The 24,139-nt window shown below is 42.9% G+C and overlaps 1 protein-coding gene across 1 annotated transcript in view; it reads right to left on the bottom strand.

The window, feature by feature from the left end:
• Positions 1-4,525: 4,525 nt before the first annotated feature.
• The window catches only part of LOC121552905 (scavenger receptor class A member 5-like), a 53,679-nt gene continuing 34,065 nt past the window's right edge, over positions 4,526-24,139 (bottom strand). The window contains exons 7-9 of the mRNA XM_041866001.2: positions 21,841-21,906; positions 11,305-11,493; positions 4,526-5,813 (exon numbers count right to left, since the gene is read on the bottom strand). Coding sequence (XP_041721935.2) covers positions 5,680-5,813; positions 11,305-11,493; positions 21,841-21,906 — 389 coding nt within the window. The 3' untranslated portion in view covers positions 4,526-5,679. The remainder of the gene's footprint in view (positions 5,814-11,304; positions 11,494-21,840; positions 21,907-24,139) is intronic.

Raw genomic sequence — 24,139 nt, 5'->3', positions numbered from 1 at the left:
CCGAGGAGGCATACTGGAGACCAGGAGCATTGAGCCGGCACACCCTGTAGTAGCTGGATGCCCATCTTCGCACGGCACGTGCGTGGTGCTAGCACAGGACGTATAGGACTGTGCCGGCACACTGGCGACACAGTACGTAGCTCCGCATTACACGGAGCCTGCCCAGTCACACGCTTCCTCGCGTGAGTACGGGGAGTTGGCGCTGCTCTAACACTAGGCTCTGCCAACCACCCTTTTAGCCCCCCCACATTTTTTTCTTGGGGCTGTCTCTCGGGCTTCTTCCTCGACCGGCGTCCTCTGTGTTGCCGTTGCTCCTCTCCTGCCTGGGCATCTACCTTCGCCCATGGCCCTTTCCCCGCAAATATCTCCTCCCACGACCACATCTTCCCCACCTGTGTCCAGGGTGTTCGGTCCTCCTGGGCACGCTGCTTGGTCCGTGTTTGGTGGGATCTTCTGTCACGTTCGTTAAGGAACGGGTCAGACCAAGGCGCAGCGTGATATGCATACATGTTTATTTGACTTATAAACACAAATACAAAACAAGAAACGAAACGTGAAGTCCAAGGTACACACACAACATACCTAACACGGAACAAGATCCCACAACCCACTAGTGCCAATAGGCTGCCTAAGTATGCGCCCCAATCAGAGACAACGAGCGACAGCTGCCTCTGATTGGGAAACACACCCGGCCAATCATAGAACTACAAAACCTAGATCACAAACATAGAAAATACAACATAGAAAATCACACCCTGGGCGTGACAGACAGTTCCAGATGCTAAAGAATTTTCACAATCGGAGTGTATGAACCTGGGTATACCAAAGACCAAAACATTTTACATGATAAAATGAAATATGTGCTATTACCTGCTAAATAAACATTTCCTCCAATAAAAGTTAAAACATGTTGATTAAACGCATTTCCCCTCACTTGGGATTCAGGGTCTTTGTTCTCCCTAAGCCAGGGGTAGGCAACGCTGGTCCTGGAGAGCCGCAGGGACTTCATGTTTTTTATTTAACCGACCTGGAAGACCAGGTGTGTTGAATTTAGGCAATCACTGAACTGATCAATTACCTCAGTTGATCAGGTGTGGTGCCTAGTTGGAACAAAATCCTGCAGTACAGGCAGCACTCCAGGAACACAGTTTCCTACCCCTGCCCTAGGCTCACCATATGCTGAGGTGATCAGGTGATTCTCCAGCAGTCATTTTTATATCCGTCCTCCATGTGAAACCACTTTTATGGTAATTGTTTCTCAGTTGTCAATCCAGAGATGGCATACCCAACTTCCTCTCTCCATCTTCACCTGTTCTCTTGATGTAGCTACACGCTATAGTATGGGATAGGATTACTTAGCTTTCTACTGAACTGCCTCTAACTTCGTCATTTTAATAAAAAAATGTATCAAGTCCACATAAACAAATGAATACCATTTTATTATTTCAACAGTACATGATTTCTTTAATTTTTTATCAGCAAGAAATATCAAGTTAAAAGTATTATCTAATTGACATATTAAATATTATTGTCACATATTCACTGTATTTATTTAAATATTTCATATTACATGAAAAAATACTATACTATACTATGGTATAAATGCTATAGTATTTACTGTAGTGTTTTGCATACTTTACTGTAGTATTTACTGTAGTATACTGTATATTTACAGTTAACTATAGTATAAATACTGTAGTAAAATATAACTGTAGTATATACTACTATGGTATTTAATGTAATGTTTTTGAAGATTGTTGTATACTGTAGTATTTACTGTAGTGTTTTTGCAGACTGTAGTATTTACTGTAGTGTTTTTGCAGACATTACTGTAGTATTTACTATAGTGTTTCTGTTTTATTATCTTTGACATAGAAGTGGAGGCTACTGGAGCAGTACTAAAAATAGCACATTTTCCATAACCAGTATGTATGTAGGTAGGTAGGTAGGTAGGTAGGTAGGTAGGTAGGACTGAGGTCTGAACACATAATTCAGCACTTCTGCTCTTTTCTATAATCTGTAAGTAACACAATATATGGTCTATACTTGGCATGTAGGTTTATCACTTATGGGTGGCACAAATTGGGATATTCATGAAAACAAAAATGAGCTTTTTCGTCTAAATTTAAGGTTAGTGTTTAAGGTTAGGGTTAAAGTTAGTGTTAGGTTTAAAATCACATTTTAAGAAGAGAATTTTATAATAAGTGCTGTAGTATTCTATAGTAAACTGTAGTATTTTTTTGATGTGGGCTGGGTGTTATGACCAGCACAATTGATAAACAGATATTTACACTCCTCAAAAGTCCTTATTAAATCTTGTCCAATAAAAGTGGTGGTTAGGGTTACAGGGGTACCATGGTATAACACATCAACCAATCTCGACTTCACATACTGTAGCAATCATAACATCCTGGTATTTGATAGTATGTTCCTAAAGTGGGAACCTGGGTTTGTGGTCCCTGTGCAGGCTGCTCCCCTGTACATGAAAAAGCATTGCATGACAGTGATGAATTTACAGAACAGTTGAAGATCCATGCAAAAATTACCTCTGTTATGTTCACAGACTAACTGCACCCTAGTTGAATATTTGAGAGTGGATTATAATAGTAATGATCACATACTGTAGGAATACGTATTTCTACAAAACCAGAATAATTTATTTATATGAAAATAATTAGGAAGAATTCCAATAAAAAATATTTTTCTAGTTCTTTTCTGTTTAAGGACCTTTCCCAAGAGGGAAGCATGATCAATCTGAGTGAAAATATACAAAAAGGGTAAGGTGTTATCTTTGACTGTTAGCTTAAAAAAAAGGGGGGGAAATATGTTATATTGTCACATACACCAGATACAGTGAGGGAAAAAAGTATTTGATCCCCTGCTGATTTTGTACGTTTGCCCAAGACATGATCAGTCTATAATTTTAATGGTAGGTTTATTTGAACAGTGAGAGACAGAATAACAACAACAAAATCCTGAAAAACCCATGTCAAAAATTGTATAAATTGATTTGCATTTTAATGAGGGAAATAAGTATTTGACCCCTTTGCAAAACATGACTAATACTTGGTGGCAAAACCCTTGTTGGCAATCACAGAGGTCAGACGTTTCTTGTAGTTGGCCATCGGGTTTGCACACATCTCAGGAGGGATTTTGTCCCACTCCTCTTTGCAGATCTTCTCCAAGTCATTAAGGTTTCGAGCCTGACGTTTGGCAACTCAAACCTTCAGCTCCCTCCACAGATTTTCTATGGGATTAAGGTCTGGAGACTGGCTAGGCCACCCCAGGACCTTAATGTGTTTTGGGTCATTGTCATGCTGGAATACCCATCCACGACCCATTTTCAATGCCCTGGCTGAGGGAAGGAGGTTCTCACCCAAGATTTGACGGTACATGTCCCCGTCCATCATCCCTTTGATGCGATGAAGTTGTCCTGTCCCCTTAGCAGAAAAACACCACCAAAGCATAATGTTTCCACCTCCATGTTTGACGGTGGGGATGGTGTTCTTGGGGTCATAGGCAGCATTCCTCCTCCTCCAAACACGGCGAGTTGAGTTGATGCCAAAAAGCTCGATTTTGGTCTCATCTGACCACAACACTTTCACCCAGTTCTCCTCTGAATCATTCAGATGTGTATTGGCAAACTTCAGACGGGCCTGTATATGTGCTTTCTTGAGCAGGGGGACCTTGCGGGCTCTGCAGGATTTCAGTCCTTCACGGCGTAGTGTGTTACCAATTGTTTTCTTGGTGACTATGGTCCCAGCTGCCTTGAGATCATTGACAAGATCCTCCCGTGTAGTTCTGGGCTGATTCCTCACCGTTCTCATGATCATTGCAACTCCATGAGGTGAGATCTTGCATGGAGCCCCAGGCCGAGAGAGATTGACAGTCCTTTTGTGTTTCTTCCATTTGCGAATAATCGCACCAACTGTTGTCACCTTCTCACCAAGCTGCTTGGTGATGGTCTTGTAGCCCATTCCAGCCTTGTGTAGGTCTACAATCTTGTCCTTGACATCCTTGGAGAGCTCTTGTTACCTGTATAAAAGACACCTGGGAGCCAGAAATCTTTCTGATTGAGAGGGGGTCAAATACCTATTTCCCTCATTAAAATGCAAATCAATTAATAACATTTTTGACAAGCGTTTTTCTGGATTTTTTTGTTGTTATTCTGTCTCTCACTGTTCAAATAAACCTACCATTAAAATTATAGACTGATCATTTCTTTGTCAGTGGGCAAACGTACAAAATCAGCAGGGGATCAAATACTTTTTTCCCTCACTGTAGGTGCAATGAAATGTGTTGTTTTACAGGGACAGCCATAGTAGTATGGCACCCCTGGAGCAAATTAGGGTCAAGAGCCTTGCTCAAGGGCACATCTACAGATTTTTCACCTTGTCGGCTCAGGTATTCCAAACAGTAAACTCTATAGCACTCTATAGCACTGGAGGCTGGTGGGAGGAGCGATGGGCTCATTGTAATGGCTGGAATGGAATTAAGGAATGGAGTCAGAAATGTGGTTTCCATATGTTTGATGTCTTTGATACCGTTCCATTTATTCCATTCCAACCATTACAATGGGCCCATCCTCCTATAGCTCCTCTCACCAACCTCCACTACTCTATAGCACTCTTATTACACCTCTATAGCACTTGTCTGAGCATGAACCTCAGTGGAAGAAATTGAGGACCATGTCTAAAGGGGAGCTGCTTCAATGCTCCAAATGAAATACTGAGAGACAGTCCAGATTCATGTGTCTCAGACTGTATCAAACCTAGTCCTCGGGATCTCAGCACATATCTTTGCTTATCCTAAAGCAATATTTGTCTAGGATCATCTACATAAATCTATGATAAAAGATATCATGCTCAGACTTTCTTACAGCCATCATATCATGGCAACACTTGATTTACATTTGAAAGTGTATTACATCAGCGGTTATTTTAGTTTATTTCACACAATAATCCATCTTTCTTGTTTCTTTTCCTGTGATAAACCTCAATTCATTGTGCATGTTTTACTATTTAATAAAATATAAAAATAAATCTTAGGCTGTAATTTGTCTTACTGTAATTAGTCCTGGTTTCCATACATAAAACAAACAGTCTCCAAACCGCCCCTGCAATTGACGATGAAGATAGTGGCATTTTTGGCTGCGCTCTAACATAATCAAAATTAGCCAGTTGAAGGGAGAATCATGAAAGAGAGCGAGATAGAGAGAGAGAGACTCTCATTCATGATGATAAAAAACAATGCTGGCTCCACAGGCAGAAATGGTCAAATCAAACCAATCAATCGTACTGGGGCCGAGCCATACATCTATTTCAAATGGCATTAGTTCCCTTTCTTTTCTTTGTAATCGCTTCACCCATCAACAATTGGACAAACATTTGTGACTGACAATTTTTGAAGTTGGTCCTTTATAGGCACTGCATCTAGTTCAGCTAAGAAGTACCAGCTATTGTTAAACATACTTTACGTGGACAATAGTCAGCCAAGAGGCCATAAAGGGGTCTGAAGTCAAAGCATGTTTGCACATAACTGTCAAATCAGTTGCCCACAGCGGTGAGTGTGTGTAGGACAGCAGGACACAGCCCCTCTACTCTACCTCACACTGCCTTTCATCTGCAATTTAACTCTGCAGTTTCAAACTGAACTCGGTGGGAGTTAAAATGGTGGGTGTTAGGTGTTGCATGTCACCCCCGCGTCCTCCACATGCCCACAGTTGGTCTTGCCCCAGCCTGAGAACTTGCACTGGTGGATGGTGTCTTCATTCCCAACACAGGCCATATCATCCATCCAGATGAGCCCAGTACCTGTAGAAATAGACAGGGAGATATATTTGTATACTAATGAGAGAGAGAGAGAGGAGAAAGAGAAGAGAGAAAAGAGAGAGATAGTGAGAGAGAGAGAGTGAGCGAAATAGAGAGCGAGAGCGAGAGAGAGCATAAACACTTTCGTCAAGATTTACCTGACAGTGCACATCACTCCAGTACTTAGTACTTACAGAAACATATGGTTTTCAACTGAGATGATAAAGGAGGTATATAGAGGGAGGGAGTTGCATGGGGGCAGCCAAGTATCAGGCTCTGATGTTCTATTGTTTTTCCTCTCAAATCACAGCCGTTATCTGAAGTGAAGCGAGTGTGATAGCGGAGTCTGGTCTGGTCATACTCAGGCTCCTCTCCTAGCTCTCCTAGCCCCTCAGTCTGCAGAGTTATTCATCACACCAGTCTCCTCTGAGAGCCCTTGGAAGTGTTAATGTGCGGCAGATATCTGGCAGAGGGATGAGAGCACACCGTGTCTCCACAAACACAGAGGTTCTGGAGACTGGAGCAAGTCTCTCCTCTCCCCTGTCCACAGGCACCAGGTAGGGTAGCCAAGCACCACGAGAGGGGACCTCTGGCATGGAACCTCAGTCTGAAACAGGGTTTATTGTGGTATCAATTACATTGAAGACAGAGCTGGGAGGCTGACAAACACACAAGACACCACCCCCCAGTGCCTGCTTCTTGGTCCAAACGAAAATTATTTCAAGACCCAGTCAAGATCTCCGGGATGGCTTAATGAATTATTGCTGTCTGAAGAATGATGTGCAAAATGAATGTCCAACATATGAATACACCTTAGGAATTCCATTGTTCATGATGAGTTCATGCGCTTTGAGAAAAAAGGTCACGTCATCAATCGGTATGTAAATCTGATGGGAATGCATTTGGGTGCTTAAGGGCCGGATGGTATTACACTCTGTCTATTGTTCTACCACTGTGCTCTTTTTGGGATCTAAATTACATTACTTGCCAAATAAGCAGGTTTGAGAAGTTCACTAACATAAATAAAATACATAGAATCTTCACTCATGTAATAATTAATATATTCTCTCTGTGATAATTAATTTCCCACTCCTTTCATATTTGTACATGTTTTGTAAATAACCTAAAATAACCCAGTGAGAATGTTACTGGATAGGGTAGTGAGTAAAACAGGAAAGATGGAGGGAGAGAGTTTGCCAGAAGAGCAGTGGGTCTGATTGGAACCCATGCTAGCATGGCTACATACATGTGTTCTGGAGGTAACAGCTTCAACTGCTACAGCACCCCAGGCCACAGACAGACCTGTAGTAGCAACCCCTTTCCTGTAGTCAAATGACCTAGTGGCCTCATGGGTGGAATGATATTCATATTTTTCATAATTAATAAACATTATTTAAATGTTAAAAAACACTGAAAATCCTGTGTTTCTATGTCAGACAGTTTTGTTATATTTCAGTCTTCTGTGATGTATATAAAGTTTAATATTGGGATGCAAACTCAAAATGGAATACATTTCAACTCTATATCTGACATGGTACAAGTGTCTTCTTTTTTTAAAGCCCATAACCATGTGTTTGAGGTGTATACTTTTGTTTCAAAGCAGTTTTGTTTAAGACTACCAAGAAACACACTGTGTGACCCTGATTTACCCCACTGCAGTTAAAGGTTATTAACTTAATCCATTCACGTTTCAGTCTGATCAATAACCCTGATCAAGTCACCCACACACCTGGGACACTGAATATGCACTGACTTTGCTCACAGCTGCTTGTTTGAAGAAGTGTACTTACTGTGATCAAGATGTGGTTGTCCCACTGGCTATCCTAAGTTGAATGCACCAATTTGTAAGTCGCTCTGGATAAGAGCGTCTGCTAAATGACTTAAATGTAAATGTAAATATATGCCTAACATAACCCAACTTGGTTTTATTTATAACAAGGGCTAATATACATGCAGGAAAACCACACAGATACACTATATATACAGTATATCAAACATATCCACATAATATATGTTTTTAAGATGCAATATGTCATATGAATGTCTCTGTCTCCTCAAAGGTTCCCACAAAGTTACCATTAGCATAAGCACGTCTGTCTTATTCCACATTTGAATCAGATTTCTTCAGGGTTATATTTGAATGCTGGCAAAATAACAAGCACAAAAAGCACAATATGGTTTTATAAACCTGAATCAGACATTAATTTATTTTACTCTATGATGAGAGTTTACAGACATGCATGTGGGCCTCCTCCCATAGACCAATCAGAGGCTGGGTACTGGTGAGGGGATTAATAGACAGATTTGATGAAAGATCATTAGAGGCCAACATAATATCAATATATCCTGCTCTGGTTGGAGCTAGCAGACTAGACCATCAAACCGTTTAACGTCAGGGCTGGTCTGATATAACGTATAAATAGAGGTCTGTAATGAGAATTCTGTGTGTAGTTAGGTAGTAATGTCTCAATTTCAGCAATTAAAGAGAGAGATAGGAGTAGAGGGAGAGATAGGAGTAGAGTAAAGAGAGAGATAGGAGTAGAGTAAAGGGAGAGATAGGAGTAGAGTAAAGGGAAAGATAGGAGTAGAGTAAAGGGAGAGATATGAGTAGAGTAAAAGAAGAGATAGGAGTAGAGTAAAGGGATAGATAGGAGTAGAGTAAAGGGATAGATAGGAGTAGAGTAAAGAGAGAGATAGGAGTAGAGGGAGATATAGGAGTAGAGTAAAGGGATAGATAGGAGTAGAGTAAAGAGAGAGATAGGAGTAGAGTAAAGGGAGAGATAGGAGTAGAGTAAAAGAAGAGATAGTAGAGTAAAGGGAGAGATGCCTCCAAAGAAGTAATATCACTAATGCTCAAATGAGTCCCTTTCATGTTTAAGAACAGGATGTGAAAGTAAATATCATACCATATTGTTTTCCATATACTTTATGTCCAACTGTATTGTCGAGAAGGGACCACAACCACGTAGGCCTATTCTATCCGTTTGTTCACAGAAACATTTTGAACTTTAAGTGTGAGCAATATTTTCCCTTCGAATGTTGGCGAACACAGTCTGTGTGATCAGAGTTCTGCTCAAAGGTCTTTCTACCACATTTAGCACCATAAGAGAAGAGTCCAAGCACAACCAACTACATTACATTGAATAACTGAAACATCTTGAGTGCAGCATGAACATGAAGCAAACTTGAAAAGGAAACTTTGCCAGGGCCAGTATAGTGTACACTCAGCACAGATGTTCAGAGGCTGACACAACACTGCTGGGTTTATTTTAACAAGACATGCCTCCTAAACTGGTTTATCCCAGCTCTTAACACTTATTTTCAGAATTATTTATTGGACTGACCATGCAGTGATGTACAATGTCGTCTCTAACTTAATTATTGATACATCACATCAAATATATTTGTCAAGAGTAAAGAAACTGGAAAGATTTTACTAAATGTAGCTTCACAAATAGGGTCTATGAAAGACACATTTACAATTGTTTCATTCGTCCTCAAATAACATACGCCCTCAAAAGCCAATGTGAATTATAATTCATTTTAAAGCATAGCTCTTGGAATTAGTTTTCCCATAAATAAATAATATTAATACACCATAATATGTTGATTGGACCTAACAGAGGTGTGTGTGTGTGTGTGTGTGTGTGTGTGTGATGTAATGATGGTTGTTGAAATAAGGTCATAGAGGAAACAGATGGATATTACCACTGGGACTCTTTTGATGGTATCTGGCTCCTATGATTTTCCATATAAACTTATATGAATCTCAGTAGTATTCTAATACTACAAAAACAAATGGTAAAAATCATAATCTACCTCCACGAAACAAGTTTATCACAGTCTGTACTGTAGTTAGTTCATAACTAGATGGAGATAAACTGAAAAGTGGCTTCCCAGCTAGCACATAACGTTCTGAGAACCATATGTTTCTTAGAGCTTGGTGAGAGCGTGGTTGTCCTATGGTTATTTTGCATACAACCTTCCCACAACTTTCTGGGAATGGTGCAGGATAGTTGCTTGGCTTTGGAACATTCTCAGCACATTTAAGGAACTTGACAAAATAACGTTATTTTCTTGGTATTTCATTACTTTAACAGAACGTTTCCTAAAAGTTCAAACATGTTTACATTTGATTACATTTTTGGCAACGTTCTAGGAACGTTCTCCAACTGGCTTGACATTGGGAATGTTCTCAAATAGTTCAGAGAACATTAAGAAACAACGTTTTCCTGTGGGAATTTCAATACTTCAACATAACATTTCCACCAGGTTTCCTCATGGTTCTATTTAAAGTCATGTTCTCAGAACATTAAAAAACCTTTCTGTAAAATGTAAAAACCACAAGATAACATTAGTAACGTTCAAAGAACGTTCTAAGAATGTTATTTAAAAACATATACACTCCGTTCTCAGTGTCAACAAAACTCTCTCTATCCTCTATCTTGTTAAGTGTGTTCAGGTCCACTAAATTACCCTGATCTGAATGAGAGCTTGTTTCCTTTGAAATGGGGTCTGTTTGAATAGACTAAAATGAATAGCTTTGTATGAGTAAATAAAACATGGCATGCTAGCCAGGGGTTGGAATCGTTTCTGGGAACAGAACCGATTACCCGAAAAAACTAAAACAAATTGGAGGAACAGAATCAGAAATGGGAACGAAAGTGATCTCTACTGTTCCAGAACAGAACCATTATTTTAAAAGCATGGTAACCAGTTAATAACATTGTTTTACGTATAGCTATAGCTTGACCGCTCCATAGCAAGCTGCTCTATCTGCACTGATTGGTGAAGTAATTTAATCTCGAGCTAATGTAAGAAAAAAAAAAGATTTCAGAGGTTTAAAAAGGAACAGAAAGGAATGATATAACCAGGTACTTCTTTTTGTTTAGAACCGGTTCAAAACTTTATTTTGCAGGTCGGAACAGTGGAACGCAACAAAAAGACTAATGGTTCTGTTAAGAATGAAACGATTGGAAAATTATTTTGGTTACAATTCCACGGTTAGAGAACAGAAGATCATAGGTTTGAATCTCACTGATGCCGTGCCACAATAAAAAAGAAATGTGTTTGCATGATTAATTAATGCCTAAGCAAATTAATTTCCATGTGTGCCATCTGTGCTTGGAGTTCAAAACAGTTAACCCAAACTATCTAGCAGTGTTATTAAAAGTCTTATTGAAACATTCAGTGAAAGTTTTAAGGAAGTTATTAAAAAACCTCAATATAACCTACAATTTACTATCGCAGAACGTTAATAAAACCTCAGAGGAAAACTTTCAGGGAACCATAGTAAAATGTTCTCAGAACCTCCCTGCAACCTAAAAATTAACGTTCCAGGAACAGGCAAAATGTTCACTTCTGTTCTCAGAACGTTTAAAAACCTTCAGTTTTACCATTCAGGAAACGTATTGCTTTGTTCCCAGAACTAATGGGAAACCAAAAACTTACATTCCCACAACTTCCAAGGAACCAAAAGTGCTAGCTGGGTTACCTTGTCCAAACCGGCCTGTTTTATGGATCTCGAAGGCTCCTGTGTAGCCAAGCATCCTGCAGACCACGTCGCCGTCCTTCTTGTCCCAGACGTCGTCACACACCGTTCCCCAGCGCCTCTCGTGGAACACCTCCACTCTCCCCTCGTGAGGGCCTGATCCATTCACCAGTCTCACCAGTGTCTCATCCACTGAAACACTCACACACACACACAGCAGGAGAGAGACACATGAATGGTGGTTAGACAGGGGAAGCTGAGAGGTTCATAGACCACAGATGACAGATTAGGTTGAGATGGCTTGACTCAGTGTATTCATTTTTTTTGTGCATTCATTTTGTTTGTAGACATCTTTCACCACACATTGTTTTAATCACCAAAACACAACATAATTACATCTTCTCAATTTTTATCGCTTTGGCGCAATTTTCACAAGTATGTTGTACATTTTCACAACTGTTAGTACAAAACTTAAAACAGATAATCAAAAAGCAGCTGTTTCAAAACTATAAGCACATTTTTCAATTGATTAAGTATAACAAACAAAATCATACATTCACTTTTTCACCAAACTTAATCAGTGTTTCATCTAGAAATACATGTTTCACATTGCAGTACATGTTCATATAAAGTAATTGCCTTCCACAATGCAATGCTCACATTACTTTTGATATGATTCTCTTCTCTTTTGTTAAAATACATTTACTTAATTGTTACAAGTACTATTACTTAATCCGACTGCTCTTCATTGATGATCACTTAAACGTTTGGTAAACCTATAGATTTTACATGTAAACTGGTGTCACGATCGTCGGATATAGAGGACCAAGGTGCAGCGTGGAAGGTGAACATACTTATTTATTAAATGATACACGAACAAAACAACAAATCGATACGTGACGTCCACAGGTGCAAAACACAAACCAACACGGAACAAGATCCCACAAACACTGTGGGAAAACCACCTGACTAAATATGGTTCCCAATCAGAGACAACCAGCAACAGCTGATACTCGTTGCCTCTGATTGAGAACCACTCTGGCCAACATAGATATACAAAACTAGACTAGACACAACAAGCACAAAACATAAACTCTACACACCCTGGCTCAACTTAAAAGAGTCCCTAGAGCCAGGGCGTGACAGTACCCCCCCCTAAAGGCGCGGACTGCGACCGCGCCTAAACATCACCGACCAGGGGAGGGCTGGGTGGGCATTCCTCCTCGGAGGCGGTTCCGGCTCCGGGCTTGACCACCACCCTCTACTAACCCCCCCGTAGTGCCCCTGGTCTGGTCTAGCCCCACTGGCTGGAGCTGGACTGGACTTCGGTGGAGCGGATTGCTCAGGCTCCGGTGTGGAGCAGCTGACCGGTACCTAACCAGGCACCGGTGAAACGGGCACGGGCTGGCGATGCGCACCACAGGTTTGGTGCGGGGAGCAGGAACAGGCCGGACCAGGCTGGCGACGCGCACCATTGGCTTGGTGCGGGGAGCAGGAACAGGCCGGGCCGGGCTGGCGACGCACACCACTAGCTTGGTGCGGGGAGCAGGAACAGGCCGGGCCGGGCTGGCGATGCGCACCACAGGTTTGGTGCGGGGAGCAGGAACAGGCCGGGCCGGGCTGGCGACGCGCACCATAGGCTTGGTGCGAGGGGCAGGAACAGGCCGGGCCGGGCTGGCGACGCGCATCATAGGCTTGGCGCGATGGACAGGAACAGGCCGGACCGTACTGGGAACACACACCACTGGCCTTACACAGGGATCAGGAACGGGCCGGACCGGACTGGCAACACACTTCAGTACCTCTCGCCGTGCCTCTACATTTTCCTTCCCTCTATACACCAATGGCTCCCATAACCCAGTGGCCTTCTCTCCTCGTCCACCAACTCGCCCCTTATCTGCCTCCAGTGGCCCCGTCGTCCCCGTCGTCCCTGCGCCATGTGCCATGTGCCATGTGCCATGTGCCATGTGCCATGTGCCATGTGCCATGTGCCCCCCCTAAAAATGTATTCGATACGTGACGTCCACAGGTGCAAAACACGGAACAAGATCCCACAAACACTGTGGGAAAACCACCTGACTAAATATGGTTCCCAATCAGAGACAACCAGCAACAGCTGATACTCGTTGCCTCTGATTGAGAACCACTCTGGCCAACATAGATATACAAAACTAGACTAGACACAACGAGCACAAAACATAAACTCTACACACCCTGGCTCAACTTAAAAGAGTCCCTAGAGCCAGGGCGTGACAACTGGTTTGTCTACTAAAGATTTTGAGAACTACATAATGAAAATGTACATCTGTAAAGTAGAAACATAAAAAGTATGATATACTGTATACTCGAAAGTATTGCTATGGTGATGACTATTATGATTTTAATTCACAGTAAATTGAAAAAAAATCTGATATTGACAAGGTCAGAGATGTACTGTATGTAACAATCAAATTCAAGTTTATTGGTTGCGTACACAGATTAGTTGATGTTACAGCAGGTACAGTGAAATGCTTGTGTTTCTAGCTCCTACAGTGCAGTAATACAATATCAATACAATACAATACCAATACGCAAACAATCCAGAAAGTCCAAAACAAGAAAGAAATGCATCCCATATACAGTAAACATGTATCCAAAATGAAAACTGTACATTGAGAAGATATTGTGTTTTGGTGATTAAACCAATGTACTCATTATATTTCACATTAAACTTACATTTGGTGAAAGATGTCTACAACAAAATGAATGCACAATGAAAGGTTTTGAATGTAAGACTGGCTGTGTTACAAGTGTTACCAGTTTGGAGTTTAGAAAATTCAACACATACTTGTGAACATAGTACCAAAGCAAAAAAAACAAAAAAAACGGTAGTTATTTTAACAACCAGTTAATCCAACAGCAAAAGATGTAAGATATGTGATTTAAGATTGCCCTTTGAATGTAGTATGCTACAGTACTGTAATTTTTTAAATTTTCACATTAGGTATTTCACTTGCATTACCCATTAAATTACCCATTAAAATTGACTAAACATCACATTTCCATTATTTCTATCCAATGTGTGATCAAAGGTGTGATCATTGAAGACATCTTTGTCCACTGCGCCTCCCGAGTGGCGCAGTGGTCTAAGGCACTGCATCGCAGTGCTAGCTGTGCCACTAGAGATCCTGGTTCGAATCCAGGCTCTGTCGTAGCCGGCCGCGACCGGGAGACCCATGGGGCGGCGCACAATTGGCCCAGGGTAGGGGAGGGATTGGCCGGCAGGGATGTAGCTCAGTTGGTAGAGCATGGCGTTTGCAATGCCAGGGTTGTGGGTTCGTTTCCCACAGAGGGCCAGTATGAAAAACTGCACTCACTAACTGTAAGTCGCTCTGGATAAGAGTGTCTGCTAAATGACGTAAATGTAAATGAAATCTTTCACAATATAAACACATGAAAGAAACAGAATGATTAGCAGCACTAATCTGCATCAAGCCTGCCTTGATCATTTGGCCATAGGTTCTCACTGTAAATATCCTAATTGTTCATACACCTGGGGAAAAACCTTTTGGCATGGCAAATCTAAGCCAGACATAGGTCTGGATTGAAATCATTGTATGCCTCATCCATGGCCTGAAGGAGGGTGGTACGCTCATGGGGATGGCAATAAATTGTAAAGTATTTTGTCTGTAATGTATTTTTCGTTATGTGTCGGACCCCAGTAAGACTAGCTGTCGTCATTGGCGTCGGCTAATGGGGATCCTAATATAACAATAAAAAAAAAATCATACATCTTCCACCTGTATTGTAATCGTGTATTGTATTTTACAGTAATGTATTGTCGTGATGTTGTGCGTGAGCATACGTGACTGGGTGGCCAGCACTACAGTATTGTACTTATGTATTGTAGTGATCCTGTACGTGGCTCAGTTCATAAGAGCATGGCATTAGCTCATTTCCTGTAATAATTTTTTTTTTTGCCATGGCTTGGTTTCATTTGAAGCATCTTTTTATACGTCTCTTGTTTGTATCAATTGCAAAAACATTGGCAACTTTGTATTTGTAGTCAACTTTGTTCTGAAGTTATCGGCAGTCACAGAGATGGATACACCATGTGATTCTATAATTAGCAGAGATATTCTGAGGGCAAAAAAATCATTTAACGACGCACTTAACTGTTCTACGAGTGATCTGAGGCAGGCGTTGGATTATGAGCTTTTTCAAGTGCAACGTTAATAATGATGGTTTTGGGAAACATCTCGCAGTTTTAACGATGCTCCTATGAAGGTTCTAACAATTAACTTAGTATTACATGCTTTTGGGAAACCTGGCCCAGCATGGCTTACCAGAATGTCTTTAATTAGTGAATACATACTTTTTTCAATACGTTTGTTTAAAGCATTGTTTGTCATTTCATGTAGACTAATAAATCCATCCGATATGGAGTAACAAGCCAAACATCTTCTCCGGCGCCATTAAGCGTGCTACTAACTATGACTGAAAACAACAATGAAACAGGGAGAACACTTCTCAAGTACCTGTACATACGTCTCACGATCAGACACTGATTAGTACTGTTTGGCATCGAGAACTAGCAGAGAAAACAGAGCAAGGGAACACAGGGAAGTGAGGGCATAAATAGCCAGGTAGACACAGGTGACACCAATAAGATAATGATTAGTCCAGAATGTGAGTGAGGAGGTGCCTAAGGTTGTCGGAGGATGACACCTAGTGGGTCGCTCCGGAACAGCGACCCCCTCCTGTAACAGGCCCAGCCAGAGCCCGGACTTGAACCCGATCTAACATCTCTGGAGAGATCTGAAAATAGTTGTGCAGCGATGCTCCCCATCCAACCTGACAGAGCTTGAGAGGATCTGCAGAGGAGAATGGGAGAAACTCCCCAAATACAAGTGTGCCAAACTTGTAGCGTCATACCCAAGAAGACTTGTAATCGCTGCCAAAGGTGCTTCAAGAAAGTACTGAGTAAAGGGTCTGAATACTTATGTAAAATGTGCAACATTTTCTCAATTCCATGTCAAAATGTATAGAATTGTAGGAAATTGGCTTTAAAACTGCATAATGTTATTTCAAAATGCCAAGATTATATTTTTTACTTATTACATTTTCTCTCCACTGCCAGGATGATATGTTTTACTTATTCTTGAGTCTGTGTATGTTTTTTCACCATTCAACCTTTATGGTGGGTCGCTACTCAACAGACACCTCAATTGGTGGGTTATACTGCTGTGTACTGTTACAGGGAGACATATGACTAAGTGCTGTAGGTAGATCAAAGCCTACCATATCCTTCACTGGAATATAGTCAGAGAATTTTAGAGATGCAAGGACAAGATATTAACCATATCATAAAGTGAAATTATTACCATTTGTCGAGATAAAAACAAACAAAAGATAACTAATGTAAAATATACTGTCTGTGAAATGTACATAGTATGTATAAGCTGGAAGTAGAAGCCTAAGTATTGCTGTCCATTAGTTTACTCCAATTAGGGGAGGGGTGGCAGGGTTAGGGGAAAAGAATAAAGAAGGAAAATCTATAAAACAAATCTATATATTTAAAATAATATATATATATATATATATATATTTTTTTTTACATATATGGGGGATTGGAAATGATGCATTGATAGAATATAAACTGTGCTGTAGCCTACTGCAGAACAAGGACAATATAACAAACAATCTCCCATGTCAAGTTTGTCTACTTGTTCAAGCATTTACTCTATAATTAATCTCTGATTGATATCTGTACGTCTGAAAATAAAGACCTCTACATCTCTTACTAAACCCTTCGGGCTTTCATTGAATAAATGGGTTTATCAGTTTACTGGTTAGGCAAACACAAACTGTGTTCAACCCCTGGATGTGCCCCTGCCTATAGTCCCTAAAGGAGTTTCATAAGCAAGACGTCACCTCCCAGAGATGGCTATCACAGGGACCAGTCTATGTGCTATCGTAACTGTTTTGACACAATCTCCTCTCAAGTCACCTCCGCTGTGTGTTTGTGCTGGACTGTTTTCTGCTTTGTGCAAACAGGGTTATGTGTGGGCAATGTCGTCATCCTCTCTTGTGTGTGTGTGTGTGTGCCCCCCGAGACAGCAGGAGTCCCTTTCCCTCAGCACACACACAGTGGGAGGCTGATCCAAGGGGCCTCCTGTCCCCCATCATGTGAGAGGAGAACAGATTTAGGAAGAATAGGAAGGAGAGGAAATGCTAGATCTAGCCAGGATGTCATATTACAGGTCCCCTGCACATGAATCCCAGTCCTGGAGACCTGGAACAAAATAACTAATGAAAAACATGTCTCAGCCAGGTATAGACCTACCTACCATGAGGACAGCATGAGGCTTGGTTTGGTCCAATCATTTTAGAAATTCAGACAGAAATGTGTTAACACTTTACTCTAGACATAATCACTTAGCAGAACCTATTAAAGTCCAGCTAATTGATCAGACGACGGCATAAAGAAAACCAGTCCTTCCCCTTTCTACCAACACACAGCTGACATCGCTCTGCAGTTTTCAAACAAAACTATTTGTTCTAGAAAAAGAGCCAATTGGTTTAGTCCAAAGGGAGAGAGCACTAAAAACCATGCTGTCAATACCTTATAAAAACAGGCACGTTGTCAAAAGTGCATTTGGCAGATTGGAGCACTGGCCCACTTTGCAATGCTGTATGTAATCAAAACTGCAATTTTAACTAGGTATTTTTCATCATTAAAATATACTCTGGGAAAAAAGATATCTAACTTGGTTTTGGCATGACATGCACATAATCAGGGCATTAACAATAACAGAAGAAAAATGATGTACAAAACTTCCACCAAACGTTCTACACCTTCCTCCTTACTCTTAGGGGAGGGGAAGGGAGTGAAGCTTAATCTTAGAGCAACATTTTACAACATCTGGCAGGGAACCGATGTTTGGCCCTTTGCAACAACATTTCTGGACGAATGGATTAAGACCATGCTGTGCATTTTGTTTGTTTGTGTGTGTGTGTGTGTGTGTGTGTGTGTGTGTGTGTGTGTGTGTGTGTGTGTATGTGTGTGTGGACGTGTTTAACTATTCTTGTGGGGACCAGAATTCCCCACAAGAATAGTAAACAAACAACAATTTGACCAACTGGGGACATTTTGTTAGTCCCCACAAGGTCAAATGCTATTTCTAGGGGGTTTAGGGTTAAGGTTAGAATTAGTGTTAGGGTTAGAATTACGTTAAGGTTTAGGGTTAGGGTTAAGGTTAGGTTTTTGGGTTAAGGTTAGGGTTAGGGTTAAGGTTAGGGTAAGAGTACGGTTTAGGGTTAGGGTTAGGTTTAGGGGTTAGTGTCACGCCCTGGCTCTGGGGACTCTAGTATGTTGAGCCAGGGTGTGAGTTTTCATTTGTTTTTCGTTTCTAGTTGTTGTATTTCTATGTTAGCCAGAATGGTTCTCAATCAGAGGCAACGAGTGTCAGCTGTTGCTGGTTGTCTCTGATTGGGAACCATATTTAGACAGCCTGTTTTCCCACAGTGGTTGTGGGATCTTGTTCCAGTGTGGTTTGTGTTAGACCGAGGACGTCACGTTATCGTTTGTTGTTTTTGTTCGTGTTATCATCATCATTATTTAATAAATATGTTCACTTTTCACGCTGCGCCTTGGTCCTCTGTACCCGACGATCGTGACAGAAGATCCCACCAACACTGGACCAAGCAGCGTGTCCAGGAGCCAGCGCCAGAGGTATCGCTTAAGGACATCAACCTCGGCTGGGCCTGGCCCACGGGGAGGAGAGACCCCCAGAATTCTTAGGGGGGGGCTCACGCCGTGGACAACGGGGCAGCAGGAGGCCGCTATAGAGCGGTCCAGCGGGGTTGCAGAGGAGGCCGGCAGGTTAAGGGGGCCACTGGTCACAGAGGAGAGGGAAAGTGTAGAGGCACGGCGAGAGGTACTGGGGTGTGTTACCAGTCCGGTCCGGCCCGTTCCTGATCCCTGCGTAGGGCCAGTGGTGTGTGTCCCCAGTACGGTCCGGCCTGTTCCTCGCATCGAGCCTGTGGTGCGCGTCGTCAGCCCAGCCCGGCCTGTTCCTGCTCCACGCACCAAGCCTATCGTGCGCATCGTCAGCCCGGTTCGGCCCGCTCCTGCTCCCCGCACCAAGTCAGTGGTGCGCTTCGTCAGCCCGGTCCGGCCCGCTCCTGCTCCCCGCACCAAGTCAGTGGTGCACTTCGTCAGCCCGGTCCGGCCCGCTCCTGCTCCCCGCACCAAGTCAGGGGTGCGTTTCGTCAGCCCGGCTCGGCCCGTTCCTGTTCCCCACACCAAGCCAGTGATGTGCGTCGTCAGTCCGGCACAGCCCGTGCCTGTTCCACCGGTGCCTGGTTCGGCACGGGTCAGCTGCTTCACGCCGGAGCTAGAGCAATCCGCTCCACCAGTGTGCAGTCCAGCTCCGGTCAGCAGGGCCAGACCGGACCAGGGGTACTTTGGGGGGTTAGAGAGGGAGTGGGGATCATGCCCGGAGCCGGATCCGCCGCCAAGGCAGAGTGCCCACCCGGTCCCTCCCCTGTGGTGTTTGGTTGGCGCGGTCGAAGTCCACGCCTTTGGGGGGGGGGGTACTGTCACGCCCTGGCTCTGGGGACTCTAGTATGTTGAGCCAGGGTGTGAGTTTTCATTTGTTTTTCGTTTCTAGTTGTTGTATTTCTATGTTAGCCAGAATGGTTCTCAATCAGAGGCAACGAGTGTCAGCTGTTGCTGGTTGTCTCTGATTGGGAACCATATTTAGACAGCCTGTTTTCCCACAGTGGTTGTGGGATCTTGTTCCAGTGTGGTTTGTGTTAGACCGAGGACGTCACGTTATCGTTTGTTGTTTTTGTTCGTGTTATCATCATCATTATTTAATAAATATGTTCACTTTTCACGCTGCGCCTTGGTCCTCTGTACCCGACGATCGTGACAGTTAGGGAAAATAGGATTTTGAATGGGACTGAATTGTGTGTCCCCACAAGGTTAGCTGTACAAGACTGTGTGTGTGTGTGTGCGTGTGTGTGTGTAGGCTGACACTTCAAATGTGGCGACTGAAGCTTGTGCCTGTCCTGTAAAAACAATCTGTCAAACCCAAACTTACTCCAGTTTCTTGGGACTCTTGGGATATCATATCAAAGTTCGGTACCCCCATTCTGAGAGGTGTGTGGGTGTGAGAGTGAAAGGCAACGCTATGGCAACAATTACCAAGCAAGTCAAGCTAGGGGCTTTAGGTCCAACTGCACCCCCAACCCTCAGCCCCAACCCTCAGCCCCAGTTCTCAGTCCCAACCCTCAGCCCCAGCTCTCAGTCCCAACCCTCAGCCCCAGCTCTCAGTCCCAACCCTCAGCCCCAGCTCTCAGTACCAACCCTCAGCCCCAGCTCTCAGTCCCAACCCTCAGCCCCAACCCTCAGCCCCAACCCTCAGCCCCAACCCTAAGCCCCAACCCTCAGCCCCAAACCTCAGCCCCAACCCTCAGCCCCAGCTCTCAGCCCCAGCTCTCAGTCCCAACCCTCAGCCCCAACCCTCAGCCCCAGCTCTCAGCCCCAACCCTCACCCCCAACCCTCAGCCCCAGCTCTCACCCACAACCCTCAGCCCCAGCTCTCAGCCCCAGCTCTCAGCCACAGCTCTCAGCCCCAACCCTCAGCCCCAACCCTCAGCCCCAACCCTCAGCCTCAACCCTCAGCCCCAGCTCTCAGCCCCAGCTCTCAGTCCCAACCCTCAGCCCCAGCTCTCAGCCCCAGCTCTCACCCACAACCCTCAGCCCCAGCTCTCAGCCCCAGCTCTCAGTCCCAACCCTCAGCCCCAACCCTCAGCCCCAACCCTCAGCCCCAGCTCTCAGCCCCAACTCTCAGCCCCAGCTCTCAGCCTTCTAGGAGAAACATGGTTGTCAGTTGTGACGTTATAAACATCAAGCGAGATAGAGGATTAATGACCCAGGGGACTGGGGAGCGCAATCCCCAACTCAAAGAGCCCCACGGGTTCTGAGCTGTGACAGACCTTCGTCTCACTACAGGAACCTACAATTTGTGACACCACTGCTTCCCATCAACCACTAGCATTCCATGTACCAGTAGAGCAGAGATTTATGCTTGTTGTGATTCGGTCCATAAAATCGTCTATTTTTCTATTTGATCCTCTGGCATCCCTGTTTACAAGTGATGCGTGTGTGCCAGGTGAGAGCCTCCAACTACTCATGTAAATGAGTGATGAACTCACTAGACTGAGACCAGCATGTGACTTCAGCTCTGGTGCTGAGTTTTGGAATGTGTTGTGATGGAGCAAACTGCATTCTAAAGCCAAACCGAAAGGTAACAGGCCTCAAAAGACCCTCTGCACTCCTTCACCCCCTGAACAGCAGTACAAAATAATTGGTAGGTCAGTTAGGGTTCAATTCTGTAACCTACCTGTGTTTTACTACAACCTATTACAACAACTCATTTTACGATGCAGCAGTGTTACAGATATGTATGCAGATAATAATGGACAACATCATTGAGAGGATGATGAGCATCAGCAATCCCATAACTCTTCACTATTCACTGGTCTCACCTGTTTTTTCACCACGGTCACCTCGGTCTCCCTTCTCGCCCTTAAGTCCTCTTTCTCCTCTGTCACCTTGGAAAGGACAGACAGACAGACAACAAAGCATTGTGTTTCACTCAGTGGCAGCTTTAGGAGTAGCACAGATGAATATTTAACATAATGTAACTACAAAATCAAACTGAACATAAGTGAAACTGATGATCCTGTTGAACAAGAGCAGTATTATGTTCCTAGAGAACCTCCCAACATGCTACTTCTCTTCTAAGTATTGCCCTCTCACTCTGTCATGGTTGACTCTGTCATGGTTGACTTTGTGTAGGTGGGCCCGGATTAGGCCTAAAGCTATGGTTTGAGGTTTCCAAATTGCGTTCCTGGAATACTTGTGAGCAGGGCTGCTGGAAAACGTGTGGCGAGGTGGCATTTGCCATTGCACTTTCAATCAGGTGTGGCAGTGCCACACCACTTTTGATTTAGTTGAATAAAATATATAGATGCAAAGCGTTAAAAAGAGGGGCAAAGTGCTGTTTTTGGATACATTTGCCTCATGATTTGTCGACTTGTGCACAATTACTCTGTAATTCACATCAGAGTGTTGTTGCAGGCTCTTTGCGTGTCTTGACCAATCAGATTCATGGAAATCGCAGGTCGCGCGAGCTGGGCACAATGCACAAAACTCAAGGCGCGCTCTCCACTTTCCTGCGCTTTCTCTGTGTCTCTGTATAGGAAACCCCCCTTGTCCTTCTTTAAAATATAATTCATATGAACAAGTACAAGTTTGCTGAAGTTTGACAGGGTTTTCATCCTCCCCAAGACCAGGAGTTGTTCCATGTGACCTGATTAGAAAAACTCTGGTCCCATCATAGCCTGTATTAAACCTTTTTACAACTGATTAGTCACGTCATACCGTATAAGGTCAGAGTTTTAACTGGTTAGGTTACCAGGAAAAACTACGGGCCCCAGATTGTTTTTTTCACCACACCACTCTGGGACCTGTGGTGCCACCTCTACTTGTGAGACAAGAATATTTGTATTTTTGCCAATGGTTGGGGAAACATAAAGTAACTCTAAAATAGTCCCCCTCACACTGAGAAGAAAGACAGCTGAACCAACCTCAGGTCTGATATTAGACATCCCTCAACTCAATTTCCCTTTGAATACCTTATAATCTTGTTAACCTGAACTGAAGACCCACAAACTAAATGTAATCACCTAGTCATTAGACTTAACAATTATAGGACAACCCCCTTGTGAACTACTGTATCTTCAGCGTTTGCTGAAGTGGACTAGAAAAACAGTACAAAGAAAAAGACAGTACAAAGATTAAAAAACAAGCAAATACAGTATATTGAGGTGTATGTTTCCCCAAAAGTGAACATGAACACATTATGTCCTTGATTCTCTGTGATCTGACGTCCATTGTTGTGGGCTATTGTTTTGTTTGTTGCTCTGCTCTCGTCGTCTGAGGCAACTCATCTATCTGTCTGTGGGTTGTATGCCAAATTATGAAAGACAAAAAGGGGTCAGAGCAAAAGACAACATCAATTTAACGATTAAAGGATTTTTTGAAAAATCGCTGGGGTTGAGAGGCTGAAAGCACAGTCATCCTGCATCTCCTCTTTCAGAGTGAGCAGAGAGAAATGTTATGGCGTCTTTCTGGCTTCACTATTTGAAGCCAGTTAACAGTCTTATCAATGTTATTGAAAGTAGATCCTCCTTGGATACATTTGTGTCCTGAAGAGGGAATCTGATGTTGATCTGATGAGGATCTGAGTGTGGATGCAGGGACATTCTGGAGCCTTGCAGTTTCACCTGAAAGTCTTGATTGTTACAAGTGTGCCAGCACCATACATTTAATTTACTGTCTGGACTTGAGAGAGGCTGTGGAAAATGAAGTAATCAGTCAACTTCAATCTTTAATTCCATTCAATAAAGATTTGTTGTATTTTGATATGTACCAGAAGTTTATGTCCATTATTATAAAGGACACCACACAATAAGGCAAAAAGGACCATTATGGTACTGTCAACTTTTTGTTGTAGAATATTCATTAAAAAAAATAAACTATGGATTTGCCTTTGATGGAATATTCAAATTCATACCACTCAGTTCGGTGGAAACATCTCTCTGTAACTACAAGTTTAAATCCACAAGGTGTGGTTATGAGCTGTTACTGTAAGAAAGTAATATAACATATGACTATAAAGTGACCATTATCCCACGTTTAATTCCTGTAGTTTCATATCTAAAATCACAGGAAAGGGTCCAATGGCATTGGCACCCAAACAGAACCACCAATTGTCGGGTA

This window comes from Coregonus clupeaformis, chromosome 36, assembly GCF_020615455.1.
Source record: "Coregonus clupeaformis isolate EN_2021a chromosome 36, ASM2061545v1, whole genome shotgun sequence".
NCBI classification, from domain to species: domain Eukaryota; kingdom Metazoa; phylum Chordata; class Actinopteri; order Salmoniformes; family Salmonidae; genus Coregonus; species Coregonus clupeaformis.
The sequence above is the reverse complement of the archived record's forward strand: the minus strand, read 5'-3'. Positions and strand labels throughout refer to the sequence as shown.